General features: G+C 39.6%; 1 protein-coding gene across 1 annotated transcript in view; it reads right to left on the bottom strand.

Moving 5' to 3' along the window:
• ptgir (prostaglandin I2 receptor) overlaps positions 1 to 24,914 on the bottom strand; it is a 28,580-nt gene extending 3,666 nt beyond the window's left edge. Inside the window, exons 1-2 of the mRNA XM_082502801.1 lie at positions 24,652 to 24,914; positions 23,423 to 24,457 (exon numbers count right to left, since the gene is read on the bottom strand). Coding sequence (XP_082358927.1) covers positions 23,423 to 24,253 — 831 coding nt within the window. The 5' untranslated portion in view covers positions 24,254 to 24,457; positions 24,652 to 24,914. The remainder of the gene's footprint in view (positions 1 to 23,422; positions 24,458 to 24,651) is intronic.
• Positions 24,915 to 25,117: the final 203 nt, after the last annotated feature.

Genomic DNA, 25,117 nt, shown 5'->3' with positions numbered 1-25,117 from the left:
AAGACCTGAAAGACCACAGAAGACAACTGAAGTGCGTGATGACAGAATTATTTCCAAGGTTAAGAAAAACAACTTCATAGCATCTAACTGAGCCAAGAAATCTCTTGAGGAGGCAGATGTATCATTGTCAAACTTTATTATAAAGAGAGCCTTCATGAATGGAAATACAGAGAGTTTACAACAAGGTGCAAACCACTGGTTACACCAGCCGACACAGTTCTCTAAAATAATCTTTGAACGGATGAAACCAAGATGAGCTTGTACCAGAATGATGAAGACAAAGGTATGGAGAAGAAGACAAACAGTAATAAGTTATTAAACAGTAACAATGTATTTTTAAAAACATTAATACACATTTTTGAGAGGAAACTTCTTGACAGCGGAAAGTTTTTGGCACACGATTAAAGATATTAAAGAATAAACGTTGTCTCAACTGGATGGAGACCATTCGAAGCTTCCTCCAGCAAATAGAGCAGAGTCGTCGGCACTTTGTTGCTAAAGCCAGATGAAAACTCAACTGCGTGTTCAGCATCAGTGTCAAAGGAGATGGCAGTTCATCTTGCTGTGCAAGGCTTTAACAAATGTCAGCATCATCACACTCTGTGTAAGCGCATCTTTAAGTTTCAAATGTACAAAGTGTTCCGAAAACAGACCCACATAAGGCAGCATGTTAAAACCACATCTTTTTCCTGTATCGACCTTTATGGTATGACAGACTGGAGAAAAGCAGGCCAGACAACAGCAGCAGCTGGCTGCCTACAAAGCCAGGGCAGAGAGAGAAGCAGCAGCTGGCAAAGCATCTTTGTCACCTCACTCCCATTCTCTATCAACAATTCTCCATTTCCTCCATGAAATATCCAACAAACATTCTCCTAATTAATGGCTTCTGCTGATTGACTGCTTTTCTACATCGGTGTAAATGTTTCCATGTTGCTAGGGACTGGACTGAAAACTAATAAGCAAGAAACATGAGAGAGGCCTGAGGGAGAGTCCAGACCCAGTGCAGGGACCAGTCACAAGCATGACTGCATGCTTCGCACACTTATCAGCTGGCTAAAATCAACCAAACATGATATTTCACCTAAAGATGTCTGGGTATGCCGATGACAAACAATTTAAAAAAAAAGACAGAGAATAAGAGAAGAGGCACACCCAAAATAACAGCACTTATCATGTGATTTTACTGAAAGGGGTTGAGCTCAACGGTATAACAACATCAAAATCCTGGAAGAGAGCCGTCATCCTGCATGTGTCAGTAGCAGTTACAGTTGAGCGTGGAATGAAATACTCTCCAGATGTTTTTGACTTTTTAGGAAGTAATCATGCAATTTTAAGTCGTCTAAAATTTCTTGAATTGCACAACTGATGCTGGCAGATTCTAGCGGATTTCACAGGCTTAATAAATGGCAGATAAGACACGGAGGGATTTTACGAAAACACATCTGAGCTAGTGTGTCCTCAACTTCCTTTCACACAACACGTTTCCTTTTTTGCAGGCGTAGACTGCAAAATTTCACAATTTACCTGCTGCCACCACTTTATTAGTAAGTTTCTCTCCTCCTTGTTACTACATTAGTAGCAACTGGTAGTAAAATAAAAAATAAAAAAATTCCAGCTTTAGTAAAAACCAGTAGCTTCCGAGATGGAGTTGGAACTCAATAAAATTATCAATGTCGACTGTGTGTAAATGAAATGCCAGCAAACTTGAAAAATAGTCACCCAAAGTATGTAAGCAGGAAGTCACTGCAGCATCAAGAGCGGTAATAAAACTTTGAAAAATTGGGGAGCGGTTATTTAATAAACTCATCTGGAAGTATTCAGAGAGTTTTGAATGTTTGTTTTGTTAGTTGAAAATTAATTTTTTTTAATTCATCACTGCGTGAAGCGGCTGTTAACTGCTTTGTGATTGCCAGCGTAGATCACGTACATTACTAGTCTTAAAATTGGCTTTTGTTGCCTAGGCATCAAAGGTTACACTGATATACACGCTGAAAAATGGAAGATTACTGAATTCAAACTGTTTATTTGAATTTAGTAAACTCAAGATTTATGTATCGTGTGTGCGTGTGGAAAAGGGCCCGAGTGTACAGATGTCAGCACAATTTGTTGGCAGATACATTTTAAAAGCTCTGGAGAATCATAGAGAAAGATGTTCGTAGGAACGATAAAGGAAATATAACAACACCCTTAACTATTTTGGCTTCTGACCTAGGAAAAGGTCTCATGCTGGCAATAATTTCTTATTTGATTTAATGTTTCAAACAAAAATGAATCTTGGCATTAAACACACTAACAAACACAATGACAAATGCTTCTTGTGCTCAATGCAAAGTTATGGTACCCTTAATTCATCACGCGGCGCTGCCAGAAACATTTCAAACAGGCTCGTGTGCTCTGCTACCTTCCTCGCTATTGTTGTCTCACGCCACATTACCACCCTCGCTCATGCTTCTGCTCCCTACATGCCACCCTGCCTCTTATGGTGCTCTCGGCAGGCTTTAAGCCCCGCAGAGACAAACACAAATCACGAGCCGTCCACTCAAAGCACTACAGGCTGTGGGGCCAAAACTGATGACATGTCAGGCTCTCCTTAAACAGGAGCATATTAATGGATCTGTCTGTGCTTAAAGAGCAGGCCAGACATAGAGGGAAAGCATCATGGGGGATTATTTAGGAGAACAGAGAACCAGGGAGCTGCAGGGAAGGCGTGATGAAGACATATAATGTATTATATATGTACCGTATATAAATCTAGCCAACAAAGTGCCGTACATGTGCAGTTGCATTCACCTATCACCACCCACAGCCTTGCAAATTGTAATGACAAATACTGAATGAAACAGAACCTCGTCTCTTTTGTAGCCATGGAGATATTTACCTTTTAACCAAATACTCTTTTAAAGCAGGTAAAGAAATCGATGGATTTTAAACATTTCACAATTATACGCAGAAAGCTTTGGAGGGCACTGTTACCAGACAAGTACCAGACTATTATTATTATATTTCAGCTGATGGTTTCACATCCAGCCTATTTTACTTTGATATTTCAAGAGCCCTCGGACTTCTCAGTATGGTTTTACCTTGCCTGCATGCAGCTTTCTCAATCCTCAGTTCCTTCCCTCACCACCTCTCCTCAAGTCTTAATCCTACCCAGCAGAGATGCAAAGAGAGTGGAGCCAAGGCAACAGGCATATAACAAAATGAGGTATTTTTGCTTAGATGCTTAGACAATCTGAATGAATGAAGAGACTCCTTTATTTACAGACCCCCGCCCCACCAATGCCATGGTTTGCATGTTCCAGCCGTGTCACGCACGTTAGCAGAGGATGCAACACCTGTGCACCCTCGAATAAAACTCGTCCGACAAGCCTCCTCTCTCCTCTCTGCCAGATGCATTTTAGGAATTGAGACATCCTTCAGCATGGCATATTTAGATTGATTTCTGGGTCATGGTAGTGATGAAAGACAGAGGAGATGAGGAGGCACGTGGCATCATTTGCTCTGGTCTGACCGGAGATGCAGTTATCCTTTATTTAGGCCACCCGTATTTTGTTTTGGAGATTTTGCTTTTGTTTTATTTTGCTCAAATTGTTTTTTATGGATCTCGCTTCTTTGTTCTGACAGTCTTCATGTACCTGGATCCAGGCCATCTGTTGTAAATAAGGCATGTAAGACACACATAGGTTGCATGTAAGATGGTTGATGATGGCTGCTTCATTCAGGAAACAGACCACATAATGGATTTCTACACTCTACAACCCATTACTGCCTATCGTGTTGTCCTAGTGGACTCCCCTAACTCTGTCTTCCTGATCCTGTTTCACTGCAGATTATTCTGAAACTTTAGATCAGACAGTGCAGAGAAAACGGGGCTTTTAGAAATCATTTACAGATCGATTACAGTCTCTGAAGGAATTAAGATTTTTGGAAAATATGCGTAATTACTTACTTATTCCTAGAGTAAGAAGAGAAGCTCAATATCAATCTCATTGGTGCCTGTTAAACCTGCAATATTTGTTTTGTTTTTTTTTAGTTGGAGAAAATTAACTATTAATACAAAACTGACATCGTATGTGCAGCTTCTTACATGTTTGTATTCAATATTTGTGCTTCTTTAACTTCTACAGAAAACAGCTGCTTCTTTAGTTACCTAATGCACCCCAGTGTTTGCCCCCCGGCTGCTTGCTTTTCAGGAAATGGAAAGCGTGTTGTGTAGTGTGAGGTCGCTCAGAGTGTTTCCGTTAAAAAAACACAGCCTGTGTCAGTAACACTGATCATAGCTTGAGCTAGATCTGCACGAATCTAAAGCTATGACTCCCACAATTTACAATACACGAACTTATTTGATCTGTTTTTAATACAAAAGCACTGATTTTAACAGGTTTAAGTATGGAAGTAGCTTAATGTGTACTGATGTTTGCCACAAACATTATTGTTTAACAAATTTCTGCACTTACAGTTTTGTGTTATCATCATTTCAGAGGACGTCACACTTACAGTCATTTCATGGAATCTACTCACTATTTGCCGAATCCTAACATTTGATCTGAACCTGACCTTAAAAGTAAAAGCCTTTCACCGTAGCCATCCCCTTCAAGGGTAAGCTAGCAGTAACACAACACGTGCGACCTTATTGCCTCAGGTTGATTCATTCACTTACATTTTGCTCTGAAGTGATTCAGCGATGCTCACACTGATTATATTCTGTTTCCTTCAGCTTCATAACTTGCTTACAGCTGTTAGCCTTTACAAGCAATAGTGAGTCATTTGCAGACTTTTTGGTTCACTTCATTTAAGTCTTTAAGAGAAATCTAACACACCCATCCTCCATGGAATAAATTTATAGGCTTGAGCTTGATTAACGCTCTCGTCTTGCTTTTTTGGAAACAAATGAATCATTTTGGGTTGTAGAGTTGGCAACAGCACGAGAGCACAATTTACCAAAGGTGCGTGAAACTTTGCTGTATTTCTGTTCTTTGGCCAAAAGGTTGCATTAGTGCAGCGACAAAGATTCCTCGGAGGGGGCTCTCTGCACCGGGGCTGTGATCGACCGTGGCTGCCCAATTTTACTCTTTAAGTGTGTGTGTGTGTGTGTGTGTGTGTGTATGTAGCCATATGGAAAAGAAATAGTAAAAACTTATATGATTTACTCATGAAAGTGGCCACTTTCTCATTACTTTCATACATTGTTTTAGTAAGTATCCAAAACATACAAGTTTCATTATATAATTTTTCAAGGGATCTTATATCTGTTTTCACTCTTATATGCTTTTCATACAAGTTTCACACAAGACAGATACAAACTTTATAAGATTTATATATATCTTTTCCATATGGGTATCCATGATTGTTTATGTTAATGAGAGTGTGGGGAGTGAGTTGGAGGGCGGGGTGGGATTGGCTGCTTTTAACCATGTAAAGCACTTTGTGCTACATCTTTGTATGAAAAGTGCTTTATAAATAAAGATTGATTGATTGATTGATTGAAAGGTAATCGTACAAAGATTTATAACCATGTCATAGCATGGAGGCATCTGATTCATTCAGCACTTTAAATGAGGTGAATCATAAAAACTACTAACTACGCACAGATGAGCCATGACAGAAAAATGAACGGCCTTTTTATTGTGCAACTCCCTTTAGTGGTGTTTTTCCATGCCTAACATACAACACTGGGAGAAGGGCTTCTGGGTCCTGTGGGATGCACAGCAAGGACTCTGTGTTCCTTGAACTGTTCTTGGCCAGTTTGTTTAGTATAGCTTGCATGTACGCCCTGTCCTGGTAGGGAAAGGGGGGCACATGTGCATGTAAGGTGCCATTAACACAGGATACACTTGGTTTGGGTGGCACATGTTAAAATAACGTCCATATAAACGCCAGGACCGTACTATGTTTCGCTTCACCTTTCAGTGTTTTCTTTATTTATATTGTGGCTGAACTGTGTACATATTCGTGGCTTTATTTTTGAAAGTAATCTTTTACTTTTAGTGACATTTTTCCACATGCAGTAAATTGGTGGAAATGTGAGTTCACCCAAGTGTTTTTTCCCCTGTTTAGTTTTCCGAGTTGTCACTTCTCTTCAACTTCACACATCAACGAACCTTATCCCTGTTTTCTGCCCGTGTGTATTTATCAAAAGATTCATTCAAAACATGACAGCAGATTTATTTTCTCGTAACTCCGCTAGAGATGGCACGATACCACTTTTTTATGTCCGATACCGATACCGATATCATAAATTTGGATATCTGCCGATACCGATATGAATCCGATATAGTGTTTTTTAATCAACAAAACTGTTTTTTAAAATATCTTGCTGCATTTTGCAAGTCTGCAAGTTCATACTCAAGTTTAAAACAACAACTACACTAAAGCTATTCTGTTATACCTGTATACAAAAAAAATATTTCATAGTTCAGCAATACTGATCAATCTAATAAACTTAGACCTACACCATCCTCCCTATTCTGGTATTTTAAAGAGTACTTAGCGTAAATATTAAGCAACCTAACTAATAGGGTTCCAACTCCCAGCAACAACAAAAAGAAATAAATAAAAAATAGGGAACCACCCCTCACGCTCCACCTCATGATGCTTAATCGACGTAATCAACCTTAATTTGATGCAGTGTGAAAAAAAATGCACAGAAATCAATTATTTTTCAAGAAATATTAAATAGATTCAACATCTTTCTTCAACAAAATTGCAGACTGCACAGATGGTACCTTCCCAAAGTAAAAAGTACTATAGCTTACTAGGGTATATATTAGACTTAATAGTCACTATATACAGTAATTGACTTCTATTCATTTTACATCAAATTAAAACTTTGGGTGTCAGATAATTATTTATTAAAAGCTCGACATTTTAAATGAGAATAAGAAAGAAAAGTATGTTTTTGTGCCCCCTTTTCCCTGTTCATGCCCTATCGGCCCCCCTGGCTAAACTTTGCTAGATCCGCCCCTGCACAGTTACCAGCGTCAGCTATGTAGAAAAAGATCCTGGTGTAGAAAGTAATATTAAATAAATTCTAACAACAGCTGATCAAGCTTAAACGTGCTGCTGTTGTTCAGCCGCTGGTTTCCTCTTTCTGGTGCAAAGTGGGCCAAAAACAAACAAGAGAGACGGACTCGCGACAGAAAAGCCGATCAGCTGATCATTTAAGCAGTTTCATGATTGAAGTAGCAGCAAGAAGAGGCAGTCGCTTGTTAAGCTTAACGCAGGAATGCTTTACAAACATTCAGAGATGGACTTACACACTTGCTTTACTTCTCTCGGGGATAACTTTGTCGGAGATGAAATGCCAGGTTGCTAGCGAAGCTCCACATGCTATCCAGACCACCGACAGGTCCGGCATGCCACAGCTGCTCTATCACGTGATGCATACTGCTCCGACGTGCTAACGTTCTGAGGTGAGTTACGGCGTGTTGCAAGTTTTGCGAGGTGCTTTCGTGATAATTAATAGATCGGATTACATTTTTTATTTTTCTCCGATATCCGATCCAGTAATTTAGGTCAGTATCGGACCGATACCGATACGTAATATCGGATCGGTCCATCTCTAAACTCCGCTGGAAGGTCAGCGAAAGGTTCACCACAGCACATTAAAGTTCATTGATCCATTGATCATTGGAGATTATAGGATTTCCACTAACAGCTATGCAGGAGTGTTTTCTGTGTTATTTCTCCTGAACGCCTTAAACAGAGCAGCACGAGGCTTAGTGACATAAAGGCTGTCTGAGGATGCTTATCTCTGAGGATGATTATCTCCTGAGATCCTGAAGTTGTTTTGTTTTTGTAGTTGGTGAATTATTCAGCGTGGCACTATAATGCAAGGGTAGACAGGTTTTTTTGTTGCGTGTTTTCTGACATTTGAGGTTAAGGAGAACGTACAGAGAGGAAAAATGAGTGGGTGTTTCCTGCCGACACCGTCTGCAGGATATACATCTCTCGTGCATGTACAACGGCTCAATGGTAACATTTGTTTTCCTTACTGACTTTTTCACAGAAAACACATCCCAGTCTTTGGAGATTATTATTAAGCTGTTCATTTCCATGAAAGACATTTCCAGAAGACAAAAAACTATATGCTGCAATAAGTGACGGTAGTATAGTCAGTCTATATTGATATAATCAGACATGCTTCATCAGGGGAATTACACTGTCTACACTTACGGTCCATTAGTGAGCTTCCTCTCTAAGATGTGCTCAACACTACAGTGAACTACTGCACCTGAAAACATTAAACCTTTTATGATCATCATCTATAAATGACTTCTGAGAATAACGGACTCTCTGAACACTCACACATCAATTCAACTGTCTGCAAAGACCACAGGGCAAAGTAATATTACATTTAACACGCATGCCTTGGTATCACAAAAAAATGATTCCTGTTTTAAATAGTACACAATGTCTTATACATTACATGCTTTCTAAGTTCGTGGAAAACTCATAAAAGTTTTAAGACAAACCTTTATAATCTCTTTAGAATTCAGGGCCAAATAAAGCTGTCACTCTGAACTCTCTCACAATTAAATCCTGTCTCGGGAGCAGGATGTGCCAAATGTGTAGGAGTTGTCGTTTGCTTAACAACTGACAAAAAGAGGCTGGTGTCAGAACTACACTTCTCAAACTCCCCAAAAGAGGAAGTGGAAGTAACCGTGAAACCATAAAACCCCACTTTTCAAACTGGACAGTGTAAAATATGAGGCACAGTGTTTTAGCTGGGCAAATTACAAAACCTTGAGAGTGTTACAACAGAAGAAGCTGTAGACCGACACTTCCTCTTCATTGGAGATAAAAATGCTCATTTTCTCTGCTGTATCTGATGCTGCTGTGGTCTAAAGAGCTTGGAAAGAAAAGCGCCTGGACTTCTTTAAGTTTCTTGAAACTTAAAACTTCAAGAAACTTAAAGAAGTCCAGACGCTTTTCTTTCCTTAGACTACGGTGACCTGGATGACTGAGAACCTTCACAGACATGATGCTACTGTGCTTTCGTGTATTGTTGACAGGGTCATATATGCCCTTTGAAAACAGCAGGAGTGTATCTTTTGAAATAACTTCAAATCGAACAGAATTGCTCACAGTAAAGTGTAACTGTTGTTGACTGAGGCTGTGTTTAATGTCACTAGTGCAGCCAGATGAATTTAATCCTGGTTGCGACATTCTTTCACAGAGAGCCATCTGGACGTCATCCATGTAAATTAACCGCATATAACCGAGGACTATGAACTAAATCCCTTGTTGCTGTTAGCAGTGAAAAACATCCACTGGAACTAATTTGCTGTTGCTTTAAAACATCAGTCCCAAGGGCGTAGATTTGGCATGGTCGGAAGGTACGTGTCCCCACCAATAATTTGATCTATTCGAGTAAAGAAAAACAAACCCGATAGAAAGAAAAAACGATGTGTCAGCGTCTCATTCACCCAGCGGAGCAGAAAGAGTTCAATTACGTCCTCTACTGGAGTCCTACGTCATGTGACAAATATGGCCAATGTGATTGGCTGAGCCTTTCAGGGAGCTCTGTTTAGTTTTAGCAGTAGTGATGTGCGATACCACTGATTTCCTTTCCGATCCGATACCAAGTAAAATTCAGGGTGGTATCGGCGATACTGATCCGATACCGATACTCTGTACAAAAACTTAATGTTTCATTGCATTTCATAATACAATATATAATTGTATTATGTAATTGTAATAATAACATAACCATATTGCTTCATAATGATTAGAGGACATCAGACAACTTGTTTTTATTGCTTAATAATGCAGAATAATCATATATATTAAAAAAAACTGACGTTGTGCGCTATTTGAGCATGTTGCCTGCCTGCAGCACTCTGCGAGAGACGTCTTTCTCGCCCTAGCAGCACCTGTCCCCGTCCTCCTCTTCAGTTCGCCTCAACATAAGCTCATCATATTCTGTGATGTGATTTACTCCGAGGTGTTTGACGATGTCAGTGGTGTTGCCACAACACCCCACTGTCTTGCCACATATACCACAAACCGCGTCTGGGCTGTTTGTGGAGGTAAAAAAAAAAATCCACACATGACTCTGTTTGCGCTCAGCCATTGTTGTGAGTGTGCACGCCAGGGGCTGCGACACATTTATACAGCCGTATTTCGCATATGACTATGAAAGGCGTAAGAGGAAGTAGTTCCTTCAAATTTAGAAGATCCAAATGATATAGTTTCTTTCCACTGCATTCATTTTAATGGAAAAACTACAAATTTACCCCAGAGTACTAAAATATCGATATTATAATATGAGAATCGATTCTAGAACAAAAATTGCTGGTATCGGAAGAATCGATATTTCAGTATCGATCCGCACACCACTATTTAGCAGCGGCAAACCTGCGCTGCGAGGAGGAGAGGAAGACGCCAACAAAGAGGAAGAACCTGGATGTAAGAAAGTGTTTTTCAAAGAAACCTGTAAGTCACTTAAAGTCAAGTTCACTCATAAAATGTGTCCGTCACAATCACGTTACAGGCTATGCTAGGCTTTGGCCCACATCAGTCTAAAACTGTATGTACCCATTAATAACGTGTTTTGGAAACTAACTGCACAACATGCAGCACTATTAGTTCTCTCAGTCTCAGAGCAGCATTTCTAATTTTGATTGAAACTGTCAGAGAAAACAGCAGCCTCGAGCAGCCCGGATATTAGATTACAGAGGCTGTTAGAATTATATGTCTAACGTTAAAATGTTGGTGACACAATAATTTCATCCTAACGGCACTGACATATTCATAGGGTTAATTTTTGAGACAAAATGTCATGAGGTAGTCATGATTTTACAAATATTCCACCTTGTAGTGCAGTTTGCACAAATTGTTTTAAAAATGCACTCACCCTACAAACATTACTGATGAGTCAAGATCTGCACAAAGTGACAGAAACACTGAAGCAGCTTCACATTGTATTCTTATTGTCATGTATGTCCTATTTGTCAGGTGACAGAAGAACCAACATAAAGCTCAGAGAGTAATGGTGACACAAGGTCACAGGTGAAGTTGGATGATGACTTGTTGGTTCATTGCTGTATTTGAAGCACATGTGTGACTGCATGTATGTGGAATGTCTCACTGTTATTCATCAGGTGACAGAGGCAGCTCTGCCATGTTGTAGCTCGGACAGAGGTGAAGAGGCGAGGTCACAGGTGACTGACTGATGATTTGGTGCTATAGATTAAATAGTATTTATTATCATGACAATTGTTAGGCTGCTGATGTAAATTGATTCATTAGTGTATGTTTGACAAAGAATCTGAATTGACATGTCTCACTTTTTAAATGGCACAAATCAATGTGTTATTTTATCAGGTGGCAATATGTCCTAGTGCAGTCAGAGGGGAAGAGCCAGGGCCAAAGGTGAGGCACATCAAAATAATAATTTTAATCTGAGGATAAAACGCAGGTACTGAGGCTGAAAGAAGCTTCAGTGCTCTCAGAAGACTAAAAAGATGGCTAAGGTCAACAAGGACTCGAATGAGATTAAACAATACTGCTGTATGTCCACCAGGAGAGACTGGACAGTATAGATGTAAAACAAACATGCCAGCAGTTTATCTCAGTTAACGAGAGGAGCAGGCATGTGTTTGGCTGCTTCACATAGCGGACATTGAGTTGTTGTGTGGGACACCAGTAGTCCATGTCTGTTGCTGTAACAGTAGTTCGTGTTTAGAATAAAACATCCCAGCTCACTGATCTGATCGGGGCAATAGTGCCTAAAATGTTGCACAATTTTGCTGAGAGATCTTTTACTTTGTGGTGATCTTAGACGAGTAGTTTATGGACAAAAACCACCAGGTCATTCAGTGTGCCTTAGTGCCAAAGTATAACAGATGTTGGTGTACTATAACTGAACTAATGTTGTTAAGTCCTTAAAGTCATATTCATTTATTGTCATGACTGTATTTGAAGCTGTTTTTATTTTTGTATGATACCTGATTTATATGGAATATGGCTGAAGTAAACTAAAGCCTAAAATACTTAGTCAGTGATTTGTTTAATAGTAATTTAACATCATATAATTCACATATAAAACTATGAATTGTGATTGTAAATGGTTTAAAAGCATGTATAATAGCATATGTAGGCAAGTGTGTTCCTCCTTTTATCAAGAAGCAGAGACAAAAAGGAAAAAAGAGTTCGGTCCCCACCAAGGCCAAAACCAAATCTACGCCCTTGATCAGTCCTATTTTTTTGTTTGATTTATTGATCTTCCATCCCTGTTATGGCATTATATTAACTCTGGTGATGTGATGATATGTGACATGGTCACGTAGTCAAAGGGTGACACAACCAGCTGGGGTGGAGGTAGCCGGTGAGCGCTCTATGTTTTAAGCACTTTGTAGCTGATAAAGCCACGATTCAGACGACCTTTCAAAAAACAGAATTATTTTATTGCTTGTCATCCCAAACTAACTTTCATATAGTTATGAATCTATACAGCAGTAAAATAAAAACAGGAGGTTATGATTAGCACACTGTTTCCACCCACAGCAGGTGACAGGTGATTTCCTCACTTTACTGCAATGCCAATAAAGTCTGTTCAGCTGACAACTGTTGCTTTTGTGTTGACTATATTTATTAGACGAACATCACTGGAAGCGACTGTGTGTTTTTATCACTTTCGCACAAGGTAAAGTCGACCTTTTTTAACTGAGCTCATTTTGATCCAGCTCATCACCTTTATTGCACAACAGTGACAGGAGAGTGAAAGTAAAATATGCATTTTTTACATTTAAATTAGTTTGTTTCCAAAAACTTTCAACGTTCTGAAGACGCAACCATAAACGAAAGAATACATTACTTACATTAAGCCTGTCTTTTGAGCTACCATATTATAATTCTGTAAATCGTAGACCTACTTTCTCGCCCTATATTTTGGATATTTTTTAGCACTACTAAATGAATGGATGCTGTCCACAACGAGGAGCGCGTGACATACAAAGAAGAATTCCAGGTCTTAACACGCACAGCAGGCCTTTATTTTGGGCTTTTCCAAACTGGTTCTAACAGCAAACCAAAGCCAAATAAATCCCTCACCGTCTTTAGTTGTTATATTTTTGGGATTAGCTTCATTATTATAGTAAAAACACTGCATTATAAACCTCATTAAAATAAAAGCGCAGCATATTAGCAACAATATTGCAACACTATTCTGGTTAAACACAGCCAAGAGAGTTACACCTGCATCGCTATGTGGTTTTCACCCCCTGTATGGTGCAGTTTTAAAGGTTATCAAAGCGGTTTGCATAATTCATTTATCCTGCTAATGTGAGCTCCAAATAACCACAAAGCACTTCCTTTATGAAGTCTGTAAGTGACTATTGCTAAGTGCTGTGTTTGAATGTTTATTTGGATCTTTGATTAAATTTATAACTGGCATCCTGATCAGAACAGCTGTGATTCAGCATGATTCCTTGTCATTGTCCATCTCTTAGTTTTTCCCACTGAGCTGCTGGGACCAAGAATCTACGTGCCAGGCTGTGTGCTGGGTGTGTGTCAGCTGGGGATCAGCAGCATAGCAGCATCAAAGGAAACCTCTCAAACAGAAGATAATAACAAGGATTGAAGTCTGGATTACGGCACTATCGAAGCACACAGAACAGACTCTAACGCAAAGCTAACTGTTACACAACTGCGAGACAGATTAACCAAATGAGACATAATGTACACAAAGAGTGAGAAGTGAAGCCAGCTAGTTGATTCCTTATGTTTTCAGTCTTTATTCCCAGATAACAGGCTCGCGCTCGCACACACACACACACACACACACACACACACACACACACACACACACACACACACACACATGTTATTCATTAACTATCGCTTAATAGCTGTTGAATAAAAGTTTTGAATGATTCTGTTTCGGTTTCTAGTTCTGTTCTGTGTAGAAGAAACATGACAGGAAGAAGAAAGTTAGATATTTTATATCACAGCTTTTTAAACTACATGCATTCATTTCAGTTTGAGTGTTACAGAAAAAAAAAACACAATTAAAAAAGTACCTCGCCATGTCACTTGTGCACAATTTTTATCAACAGCAACTTGTCTGTAATTTAAAAAAAAACAGTTCCTCTACTTAGGAAGTTAAGTCTCATTTCCATCAGTGAGGGTCACACATCTAAAACTATACAAATACACCCTATGTGGACTGGCTATTTGCCGACATGATGTATTTTTAGGATTTTGCAGGACTCTCTGGGAGAAGATGAGAGCAGAGGAAACTTCCCATCATATTCTCAAGTTCGCTGCAGAAGTAAACATTAGCCAGGGTGCAGTGACCCCCAAAATTTCAAACCACCAACTCGTCACTACTGTCTGGTTGCAATTATGTTGTTTCGTTTGTTTAGTCCCTGTTGTCTACATACTCTGTCTTAGATGTGTTTGAAGGCAGAAGTTAATCCACGCACAGCTGAAATGCATTTTGGAAAGAATCATAAAGAGGATTCATTGATGTGTCCCCCCCACCCCTCATCCATCAGTTCCACCCACAAACATTTTTTTAATTTATTGATATCCTAGATCAATGACTTCATTGTAATTCTATAACTTTATGAGATGTGTGGAAAGTACAGATGCTGACGTATCCTGTCTCCGTGTTGAATAGTTAGAACAAGAAATTTGTATTACATTTTTCACTGTGACACTAGCAAAATTATTTTGCTTTCTCATGGAGATTTTCTTTTCTCTTTAAAAGACTTCAAAAGACTTCCTCATGACCCAAGCTGAGGGCACACCTGAGCACATAAAATACACACATTAATAGGATTTACTGAGATGAGAAAGGTCTTTACAAGAAATATCAGTAACCTGGTTAGTCATACATGATTCTTACTCAGCTGGACGATTAAATTAAAAGCAGGTTATGTGAGAGTCAGTCAGTTGTAGACTGTTGACCGAACTGTTAACAGTTTTTACAGTTCACAAAGTTTTTTTCTTCCTTCCTCTTTTGGGGCCCCTCCAGCAGGCAGCGTGGCCAACTCAGGGATCACCCGAAGCAGTCATTTAGTTGGCCACGCTAAAAACCAGCCTTGCTATGATAATGGTTTTTAACTGCAGCAAGGGTTTCACCACATTATTGAACTCGAGTGTCAACTGCTTCCCTTTTCAAGTGTCCTTCAGCACATCAACAGATGCTCTGCCTATTCTGCCATTGTTATCGTCTGTTTGATATGAGGGTGTTGTATTTCACTGCTGTGCCATTGTGCCAGGTCGCTTATCTCCTAATGCTGCAAACAAGGCGGAGTATAAAACAAGAATCCTATTGTTCTCTGGAGCTGCTAACATAAGGAGACTAGACTTAGCTGTGTTTACTTAAGCTAATTATCAATTGTAAAACACAGATAAGTGGTTGTGTTTTGATAAGTGGATATGAAAATGGATTTGAATTAACTCTGGATGCCAGGGCGGAGATTTGTGTCTCCACCTGCATATAAAACCAGGGGTTTTTGCTTGTTAGGTGAACGTGTAAACCACTACACTGTGGAGCCATTATGAAAAAGTCACACCTCTGTTTTTCAAATCAAAAATACATTTTTAATTACACAATGTATGCCTGGGGGAAATGTGATTACTGTACCAACATATCATTTTATATCATTTGTTCTATATAAACTTTTTCCTCGTCTTGTGACTTTCCTCACAATCTGAAGCGACTACACAAGCCCTAAGGTTGAGAAACTCTAAACTTGGGTGTGGAGCACATTTCACACAACAGCGTGTGAACAATGACACTGTTGACAGAAAGGCAAATAACTGTGCACACACGTGGCAAAAAAAAAAAAAAGCTACCCAACTACCAAGAGCTCTCAAAGTGAATGTATATGCAGCAAATGGCTAACTGAAAAAAGGGGTGCTGGTACTTTCTCTTGTATGCACACAGGCACACCAAAGCATGACACCTTGCATCTGTTTGGACCAAATGCCTATGTTCCCGATAGGGATTGGCAAGTGAAAAAGAACTGAATCCTTCCTAGAGTTGCTGATCTTTTGCTTTAATTGTCAAGGCCTCAGCCACATAGGTTTAGTGACCATGCACAGTAAGATCAGTAGGAAGAAAATTTATCAACAAATGTATATGCAATACTAACAGCCTAAACACATATAGAATCATACAGTGGATCACTGGTTCCTCTACAAGACATTTTACTGTATCTACCATAAATAATAGCAAATAATTCTTGCTGGGTAATCCAGCTGTGAGTGCAACTGGTTGCCTGCCTCTCTGTATTGGCCTTGGTTAGACTGACCTGTCCAGGGTGTACTCCCACTTCTCGCCCTGTGGTAGGTGGGATAGACTCCAGCTGTATTACCATCAATTATCTTTAAAAAAATTCTGCAGAATTAAGGGGCCTGTAACCTCAAGCATTAGCCAGAGTGCAGCGGTAGTGTGAAACTGTTACATTTCATAATGTCTTGTCCTTCCAGTTTTACCACTGAAGTATTCAATATGTAACTGCAGAGAAATGTGTGGTAGACAATCTGGCTGGAAGTAGAGAGATCATTCAAAGGACAGAGAAAAAAAAGTGCCATATACAGGAAATAAATGACGCGCAAAAGCGCAACAATCACTGTTTTGACGTTTAGATTTGAGACAAAAAATGACTTGTATAGAAGAGTCTCTCATAGCCACAAATCCACAGTGAATTATCAGCCAGACTCAAGACAGCTGTTTTCAGCACAAAAGAAGATCCTCTGAGAGTCACCTAGCCTGCACCAAACAGCAGACCAAAAATGTCAGAAACTAGATGGTAAACAGAACATATAGCAGCTAAAGGAACAGATTTATTTTTACTTCAGGAGTTGGTCACGGGGATACAACTGAGGGACGCATTCAGAAACACAACATTAAATAAGTGCTTAGGCTGCTTCACACTTGTTGGATGTGCAAATAAGCAGCTATAGTTATGGCTCACATTCTCAGAGTTGAAAGTCACAAAAAAGACTGTTAAAAAAGTATCTACTAAAGGTATTCATTAACAGTGCCAAAGCATTTCGAGCTCAATCAAGCATGCAGAGTACAGTACAAGGTTCAGTTAAGCACATAATCATCATCAGTCACAAACAATTTTTCATTCGGGGAACCAAAAACACATGAACAGATGATGACTGCTGCAGCTGCCCCCATCTGCTCCACATCTGTCTTTAGCCTCTTCCATTCATTCTATTCCTCAGCCATTAAAGACCTCTTCCACAGCTGCTCACCTCCTATTGTACTGGAGCCCAAAGCCATGTTCTCCAGCTCCCACACTTAACTGGCACATCAAAAGGTTTCTTCAGGAGATTCGTTGGCATCATATGTTGTCCGATTTCAGAATGAGTTCAAAGGTAAGGCAAACAGGATAAAACTACAGGTAGTACAAAGAAAAGCAAGATCAACAAGCCTGCAGCCATCTGACTACTGAAATACAAATAAATGCGTGCACATGCATGCGCATTTGTAATGTGCACAAAATAAATGCTTATTTTATAGCAATTATTGTTTTTATTGAGTTACTTTTGAGTATGTTATGTATGTTAAAAATAAAACTGTTTGTGTAGAAATAGAAACAAACATTGATTAAATTGTTTTACATATTTTTTGTGAACGAATTACTTGATTGATCAGGCAATATGTGCTTAATTTTTAAGTTTTTATTTTATTTTATTGGTGCCCTTTTTTTCTTGTGGGTGGTTAAACTTTAACAATGTTTCCATTCTGTAATCAGAAAAAGCCTTAAGTGTACAACATAGAGCGTGTTTACCAGCAGCAAAAAGAAGATGCCCCAGTGCCCACTTTTACAAAAGCAATCCAAAGTAATTAATTACACATTTTACTCTGATGAAGCAATTACAATTACTTGACTCAATATAGTTTCAACAAGACAACTAATAATCTCTCAAGGAAACTCCCCAACACTGTATAGATGCTTGCATGTGTGTATCTGCTTATAGGCACAAAGGAAAGGAATCCTCTTTGTTCTTTTCACAAAGTCAGCTGCTGATTGCAAAGCATCATCTTTCCTTTTAGAGACAACACTAAACCTCACAACAGGGTTAAAATACCACAGAAACAAAAAAGGTTCTTATTTTCAACTCTGTCATAGCATAAGTACTTTTACACATGTAAGTACGACGCCCACGCTGCGTGGACTGTGCTTCTAACAACAACCTAAACACATGCAAAGGTAATGGTATCCTATGCTAATGTCACACAGAGTGCTTTCCATTCTAGTTTATGCTTCCTCCTGTCCTCGCTCCTACGTGGTGTGGAAACAGTTTTCCCATAGAGAAGATGGGGAGCGAGAAGGGTCGTGCAGGAGGTTTTAACAAGAAAACACAAGTGCATTGCTTATAGAGGTGGCACAGTGGTTAGCCCGGTTGCCTCACAGCAAGAACGACCTGAGTTCAAGTCTGCCATCTATTTTTTCTATGTGGGGTTTGCATGTTCACCTGGTGTTTGTGTGAGATCTTTCTGGATGCTTAGCTCTTGTTCTTTCTCCAGCTAGTCGCTCAAGTTGGTAGTTTAGTAGAATTAAAGAATTCAACTGAGATTCCCAACTTTTGGTTTAATTTTAGACAACCTCTGGAAGGCATTTTAACTTCAATCTTCTGGATCTGTCTGGATTTGGGAAATTCCCCTCTTCATCCACACTAATTTTCTCAATCTGGATCCAGTTGGATGCAAATAGGAGTGGCCCTGAAAAAAACACCAAAAGCCTGTTATTCTGCATATTTTCAATGGCATTCAGGCTTTGGCTATGACTGGGCATGTTAATACATGTAAGAACTCCAGGCGGTTTGGAAACTATTGTTATAATATTTAGTTGTACGCTTGTTTAAGTCCTGCAGGGGAACAACGAACATGCATCTAAATGTTCTTGAACTAAAAGCAGAATATCCTGTGAAATTTGTCTTCATAACATTTTGTTAACTAATACCTCAATCTTTCTTAAATCTATGACCTGACAAATAGTTTACCAATGAAATTTTTGTGTCTTTTAACAGAAGAACTGTGTGCTGCATACTGTTCCACATAGCATTTTGAAAACTTCACTCTGTGTGATTTCTCTTGTCCAGGCCTGTCAAACAATCCAGATTTATGAAGCGCTGTGATGATTCTTGGAGGAATGATGCCCTGTAAATGTGTTAAAGCTGCCTGCTGTTCATCATCTTCCCAGCAATCAGCCCTCTTGCCCAGTTAGCTCACAGCTATTGGAAGCAAGTTGATATTTCCATTTTTCTTTTTTTCAAATCACAGAACAAACTGTGCTCCTGTCAGATTTGTATATCACTAGCCCCAGCAGAGTGAAAGAGAGACAGGGTTCAACAGGAGTTATATGAAGTCCAAAGACTTAACATTAAAGTAATTGAGGCGCTTAAATCAACGGTAACATGACGTATCTACTGTGAGAAGAATCAAAAAGAAAAAGGTTCATTTTTTAAACAAAATAAAAATGGAAATTTTATTTTTATTTGCTATTTCACTGCTACTGCCACTAAGCAGTGTTTAATCTTTGGTCTACATTTGACAAATGTGCAAAGGAGATGCCAAACTTTATACTGCGGCTGTGGGCGACTAGTCGACTAGATGTTTAAACGTTGCTTGTCTTGATGGTCCGTACTAGAGATAATATTTGGGTAAAAGTATTATTCTCTGTGAATGGAAGATGTACACAAGCACGGGGGAAAGTAAACAAACGATAGCAGCGCTGTTTTGCAGTACTCAGATATTAAAAAATGAGCAGCTTATACGTCGGCTTTGTCAGAATAAACTGGAATCTAACCACGCAGCCAAAGCAATGTGTAACCGCATAATGATGCTAGCAGAAACCGAGGTTCTTGCTGCTAGCACTGTTAAAGCTCGCCAAACACTGTAATTTAATCATTGTGTGTGCTAATCTGATACACGACGCACATTTCAGCTACATTTAAAACATGTTTGGTTATCAAGAAACTTGACTCATATTTCATGGAGCTCATTGGACAATGGTTAACTTTGTCCATTGAAAGTGTGCTCATTGTAAATGTTTTCTGATGCTTTTCCTTCTTTTAGACTAGCAAATTATTTTGGATCCCTACGTCATATATCAGAACGCTGATGGTTTGAAAACGATTAAAACAAATAACTTTATTATTTAAATAACTGAAAAGAAGGAAACAACATTCACAGGGTGACATACTGTCATTCAATTTCCAACTTCCCAGCCTCTAGCCTTCCACCTTACTTAGACGGCCGTATGGTGGGTAAAACTACTCAGAAGATCAATGACTGAAGAATTAGTATGACCTCATTCGAGCTGTTATTTATTTTTTTTAGATACAAATAATATTTTCAAAAGCGGCTAGCTGGAATTTATCATGGATTTTTTTTGCACTCCCTAACCACACACACAGGAATCAATACAGATCTGATGATTGAGATGGGCATATGGCATCTGCCCTAATGGAAACCTTTTATGAATAAGTTAAAACATTAGTGATTAAATCGAGCCCATGCTGCTGCTGATACAGTTGCTCACTTAAAAAAACCCCTAAAAAACAGGAAAAACCAAAAGCCTGCCATTTGTTTTTCATTATTCACAAATGGGATAATTGGGAAAATTTCTAGCGAAAACAACTTTATTGAGCCAGGTATTGACCAGATGGGTCGCTTCAGGAGTTCCCATAGTGACACTATGAAGGGCATCGATTTGTAGACTGGAGGAAACAGCTTTTAAAATAGAGATTACAATAGGTTAAATACTCACATGATTCTTATTGAGCTGTCAATTAATGCTTATAAACTTCAATGGCAGTATGCAACAGTCATTTTACTGTTAATTCAGCAGTATCAACTTGCATAATCCTGAGAGAATGCTTTAAAACCTTTCCAGCAGCAGGAGATGATTTTTGTTTTTCATAGCTGTATTTTTAAACATTTTACAACCAACAGAGAGCATACTGGCAATAAATTTGACAATAAATCTGTAACAATGTGTCAGTGTCTGCCTGAGATTAGCTCTAATTGGATAACTGAACCTAATAGTTTCCAGCTGTCTGCATCAATTGCACGGTATTAAAAGTGTGAGTGGGAGGTAATAGATAACATTAAGATCAGGGTCATAGTTTGACAAACTTGCTAAATAATGCTTATGCGAGCCAGGCAACAGTAAACTAGACATACATTGCCTTTCCTTCTTTGTCTCATAGATCGTGTTTTACCACCTCTCTGTCTGCAACACTAATAGTTAATCTTGCCGTACTCAGAACCAGACCTCAGAAAAATGCAGAGAAAACACCGCTTCATTTATTAGTGTCCAAAAGCCATTCAGCGGATGCAAGATTGTGAAATGTGATCTGTAAATACAAAGTCCACACACATTATTTATACCTGTGAGCCAAAGACCATTGAAAATAATGAATGTGTCGTGATACGATAAATATTGATATTCCCTGCCAAACTTAAATTTAAAAATGTAAGTGTTCATTTTCCAGTGCCTGCTTTTCATCTCACCTACATCAACCCAAGTGGAGTGCAGAGCCACAGAAGAAAACCTAATTCTTTAAAGTATATTCAGTTCCTCAAAAGTGATCTGAGACAACAAACACTAACCGGAAACACATGCTCAATGTTTTTATTTCTTCTTTTTTCTTTTTGCACATTGTTGTTGTAGAAGTGCAAGAATTAATGACCAAATGAAGACCGTATACCTCTTAAGTGAAGCAGAGAAATTGAGAATAAAAATTACACTTGAACTCTACATTGTTTTCATTGCAATGAACAGATTCAGACTTCTCTGCCCACATCTGCTGTGCCTCAGGCAAACCGACCATTATTAATCATGAGCCTACATCTGTCTGGAAGCTCTGACACGACAATCAAAACCACAATGTGAACAACCATACATGCACACACGTCTGCTGAGACGCTGCTGCAACATTGTCTTTCATCATATACACAACGGATATCAAGCTCATAATTTAAGCACGTTGATAGCAAAACTTAACGTTAGGCTAAATTTGACTTTTTCGAAAACAAAGCTCAATTACAGAAATACATAGGAAAGCTCAAAAGTAAAACAATTTTCTATTTTTAACTTTGAAACTGAAACACAAACTGTCTGCATGACTTCTTAAAAGGAGGACCGTGTGCTTGCAAGCGGTGAAGTTGGAGTTTCCTGGAATCTTACTCAGAGTGTGAACGAGTATGTATCGTCATCCCTGTCACTCTTAACCATAACTCAGGGCAAGTACAATCACATGGACCCTAGGTTAGTCAAAGCTTTAGGGCAAATGTTACCACAAACCACCACGAAGCAGATGGTGAGTAGACGGTGAATAGCACAAGCGTGACAAAATGCATTTTCAGCTTCCTGTAAACTAATTTATCATGAAACCGTCTGTTTAAGAATTTAAAAAAGGCTAATATACATATGACAGCACATGAATGCCTTTATAACACGATTCACACATCCTCTGTGAAAGGCAGGGCCGGACCAGTCTGCCAGGGTTGTCAGGTTGTAGGCACACTCCTCTTAAACAGAGGCAGATACCGAGCTGTGAAGAAAAATGCATAACACAAACACACAAGCAGCGACAGTGTGCTTTGTGTGGCAAAGGCTGCCATTAGGGACACACCTTTCATTAGCAAAGCACAACCGTTAAGGAGACTTCAACAGGGCAGACAAACACATACCACAACTTACAAAAACATCAACCGTCGCCATGCCACCAAAAGCTTGCTATGTCCATAATAATTACAGAAGGGGGGAAAGGAATTCACTTTATTAGATGCACACAAAGTTAGGAAACCCTGAGGCTAAAATGACCTTACTCCTGTAAACTTTGCCTGCCACCAAACAGCACCTACTGAGCACCTACCACCTACCAACACTGAGGTGCCAAAATCTCCAGTTCCTTAAATTGGCACTTGAGGATCAAAAAGTGAGTCCAACCTCAGACTACAATGCAGAATGCCTGGACTTTTGCAGACATAAGCATTTTTGCAGCCTGACACACTTCACCCTCTTGGCTGAATGTTTTCACTTCCTGCACCAAAAAAGGAACAAAGCAAAGACCACAACGCTAAAATTGAGCCTTAAAAAGCACTCACCAATGCATGAAGTCAGGTGGCTCCATCCATCTTATTTACAGATTACATCAGACTTATCTATCATCGCTGCAGATTGTGCACAAAAACATCCACTACAGGCCAGTAATGATGATAACAATAACTAAACCTTCTTTAACTTTCCCCTTTTTGTCTGTAAACTGCTGTAACCTCTTTTCATTTCACTGGGGAGCTGTGGTCATGTTTCAGCAAACTGCATAAAAGCAATCAGTGTGTCACCTCTCCTTCAAATGTGACTGTGTAGTAAAACTAAAAGGAAAAACAACATAATATCAGTAGCTTGCACAGAGGGAAGGTCAAATATAGACTCACAGTGAGAGGCAGTGAGCAGACCACAAAGATGACAGTGATGAGCGCCAGCAGCACCAGGTGATCCATCTCCTCTTCTCCCTGGCCAAACCAGGCCAGGCTCAGCCTCCTCTTTCTGCCCGTTGACCCGACCGAGCCACGGCGCAGTTTATGGCTCTTGTGCATCTTGCAAAGGGTGATAATCACGGAACCGTTGCACACGAACACTGCAAAGATCAGCAGTGCCGTGAGGGAGGAGTAGGACAGAGAGAAAGCCAAAACCAAGTTGGCCTGTTCATCCTCAGTCGCATCCATGTCAATGAAGCACCATGTCCCAGGGCAGTACTGCCTGAATTTACCATAACTAACGAACGGCAGTAGGCAGAAGGCCACAGAAAATAGGTAGATAAAGAGAAGGGTAAATTTAGCAAAGTTGCGGCGGATGTGTACAGAGTAGAAGTAAGGGTGGCTGATGGCCAGGCAGCGTTCCACAGCCATGGCGCACAGGATGAGCGTGGGTGCAAGGCCGAAGAAACTCATGGCAAAGCCGAAGAGGTTACACAGTCCTTTACCGCCCAGGTCTGTAAGGGACATATTACGGGCATAACAGATGAATACAGGTGGGCTTAGAAGGGAGGTGCCCAGAAGATCTGTGAGAGCCAGGCCGGTTACCAAGATGCAGAACACAGAGGACCTGGAGCGATGCTCCTTCTGATGCACTCCCAGGATAAACAGAGCCAGGAGGTTTCCGACAACACCAAGCAGAAACATGATGATACTTGTGGCCGGTTTGCCATCACGGCCCACAATGCAGGTATGGTTACATGGTTCATTTGAAACAATGCTATTGTTCATCTTGTTGAGAAGAAAATAATAACCCCCTCAGTGTGGAATTAATAAGGAATTCCCAGACATCAATAGAAAATCTTGTCCTCTTGACAGCAACATTTGGCAAGACGTAAGACAGAGGAGACGTGTGGTGAGACTCATAATCCTGTTTTGAATCAAAATATCAGAAGCCTCCTCTGGTTGTTTCTTGTAGACAGTTTTCAAATCTTTCTGTGGACCAAAAACAAACAAAGAAAACAACGAATACATATCTTTAGTTCTCATAAACATAAAGCTATAATCTATGGGAAACCCTAACCACGTTTTCACAAAATACAAAACAGCCACACTTTTCTGATTCTTCTTACGTCATCACATTGAAACGCTTAAAATATATCAAATTTTACTAAGAAATACTGACTCACCTTTTACTGGATCTGACAGAAAGCCCCCAACACATAAAAAGTACTTGAAAGTTATTTCTTCCCCTTTCGGTAAATCATTAAAGGTAGCACGAGTCTGCTCTGGTGTGCTGGGTTTAAATGTACCGCTGCTGGAAGTGTCGGAAAAACAGAATGAATCCACGGACGGAGAGGAGGACTGCTGGCGCGGCGCTTCTCCTTCAAACTTTATCTCTCTGTTGTCGTTGTGCCTCCTAACCGGTTTCGGATCGATGCAGTCTAGGCTATAGTCCCTCCCACTGCACTTGTGACTCAGATGACATCTTGAGCAACAGGACACTTTAGAGCCGATGCAAAACCGTATTTAAATCCAATAGAATTTCGGTGCTTTCTAGTGACTATTAACCCTTCCCGTTCTAAGATGGTGTAGATTTCAAGATAGTGTGCATTTGCACCGAAATATTTAGTGATTGATATATCATAAATCACT

The sequence above is a fragment of the Aulonocara stuartgranti genome, assembly GCF_965226115.1.
Source record: "Aulonocara stuartgranti genome assembly, chromosome: 14".
In the NCBI taxonomy this organism is placed as follows: domain Eukaryota; kingdom Metazoa; phylum Chordata; class Actinopteri; order Cichliformes; family Cichlidae; genus Aulonocara; species Aulonocara stuartgranti.
This window is presented reverse-complemented; position numbering and strand designations above follow the sequence as displayed.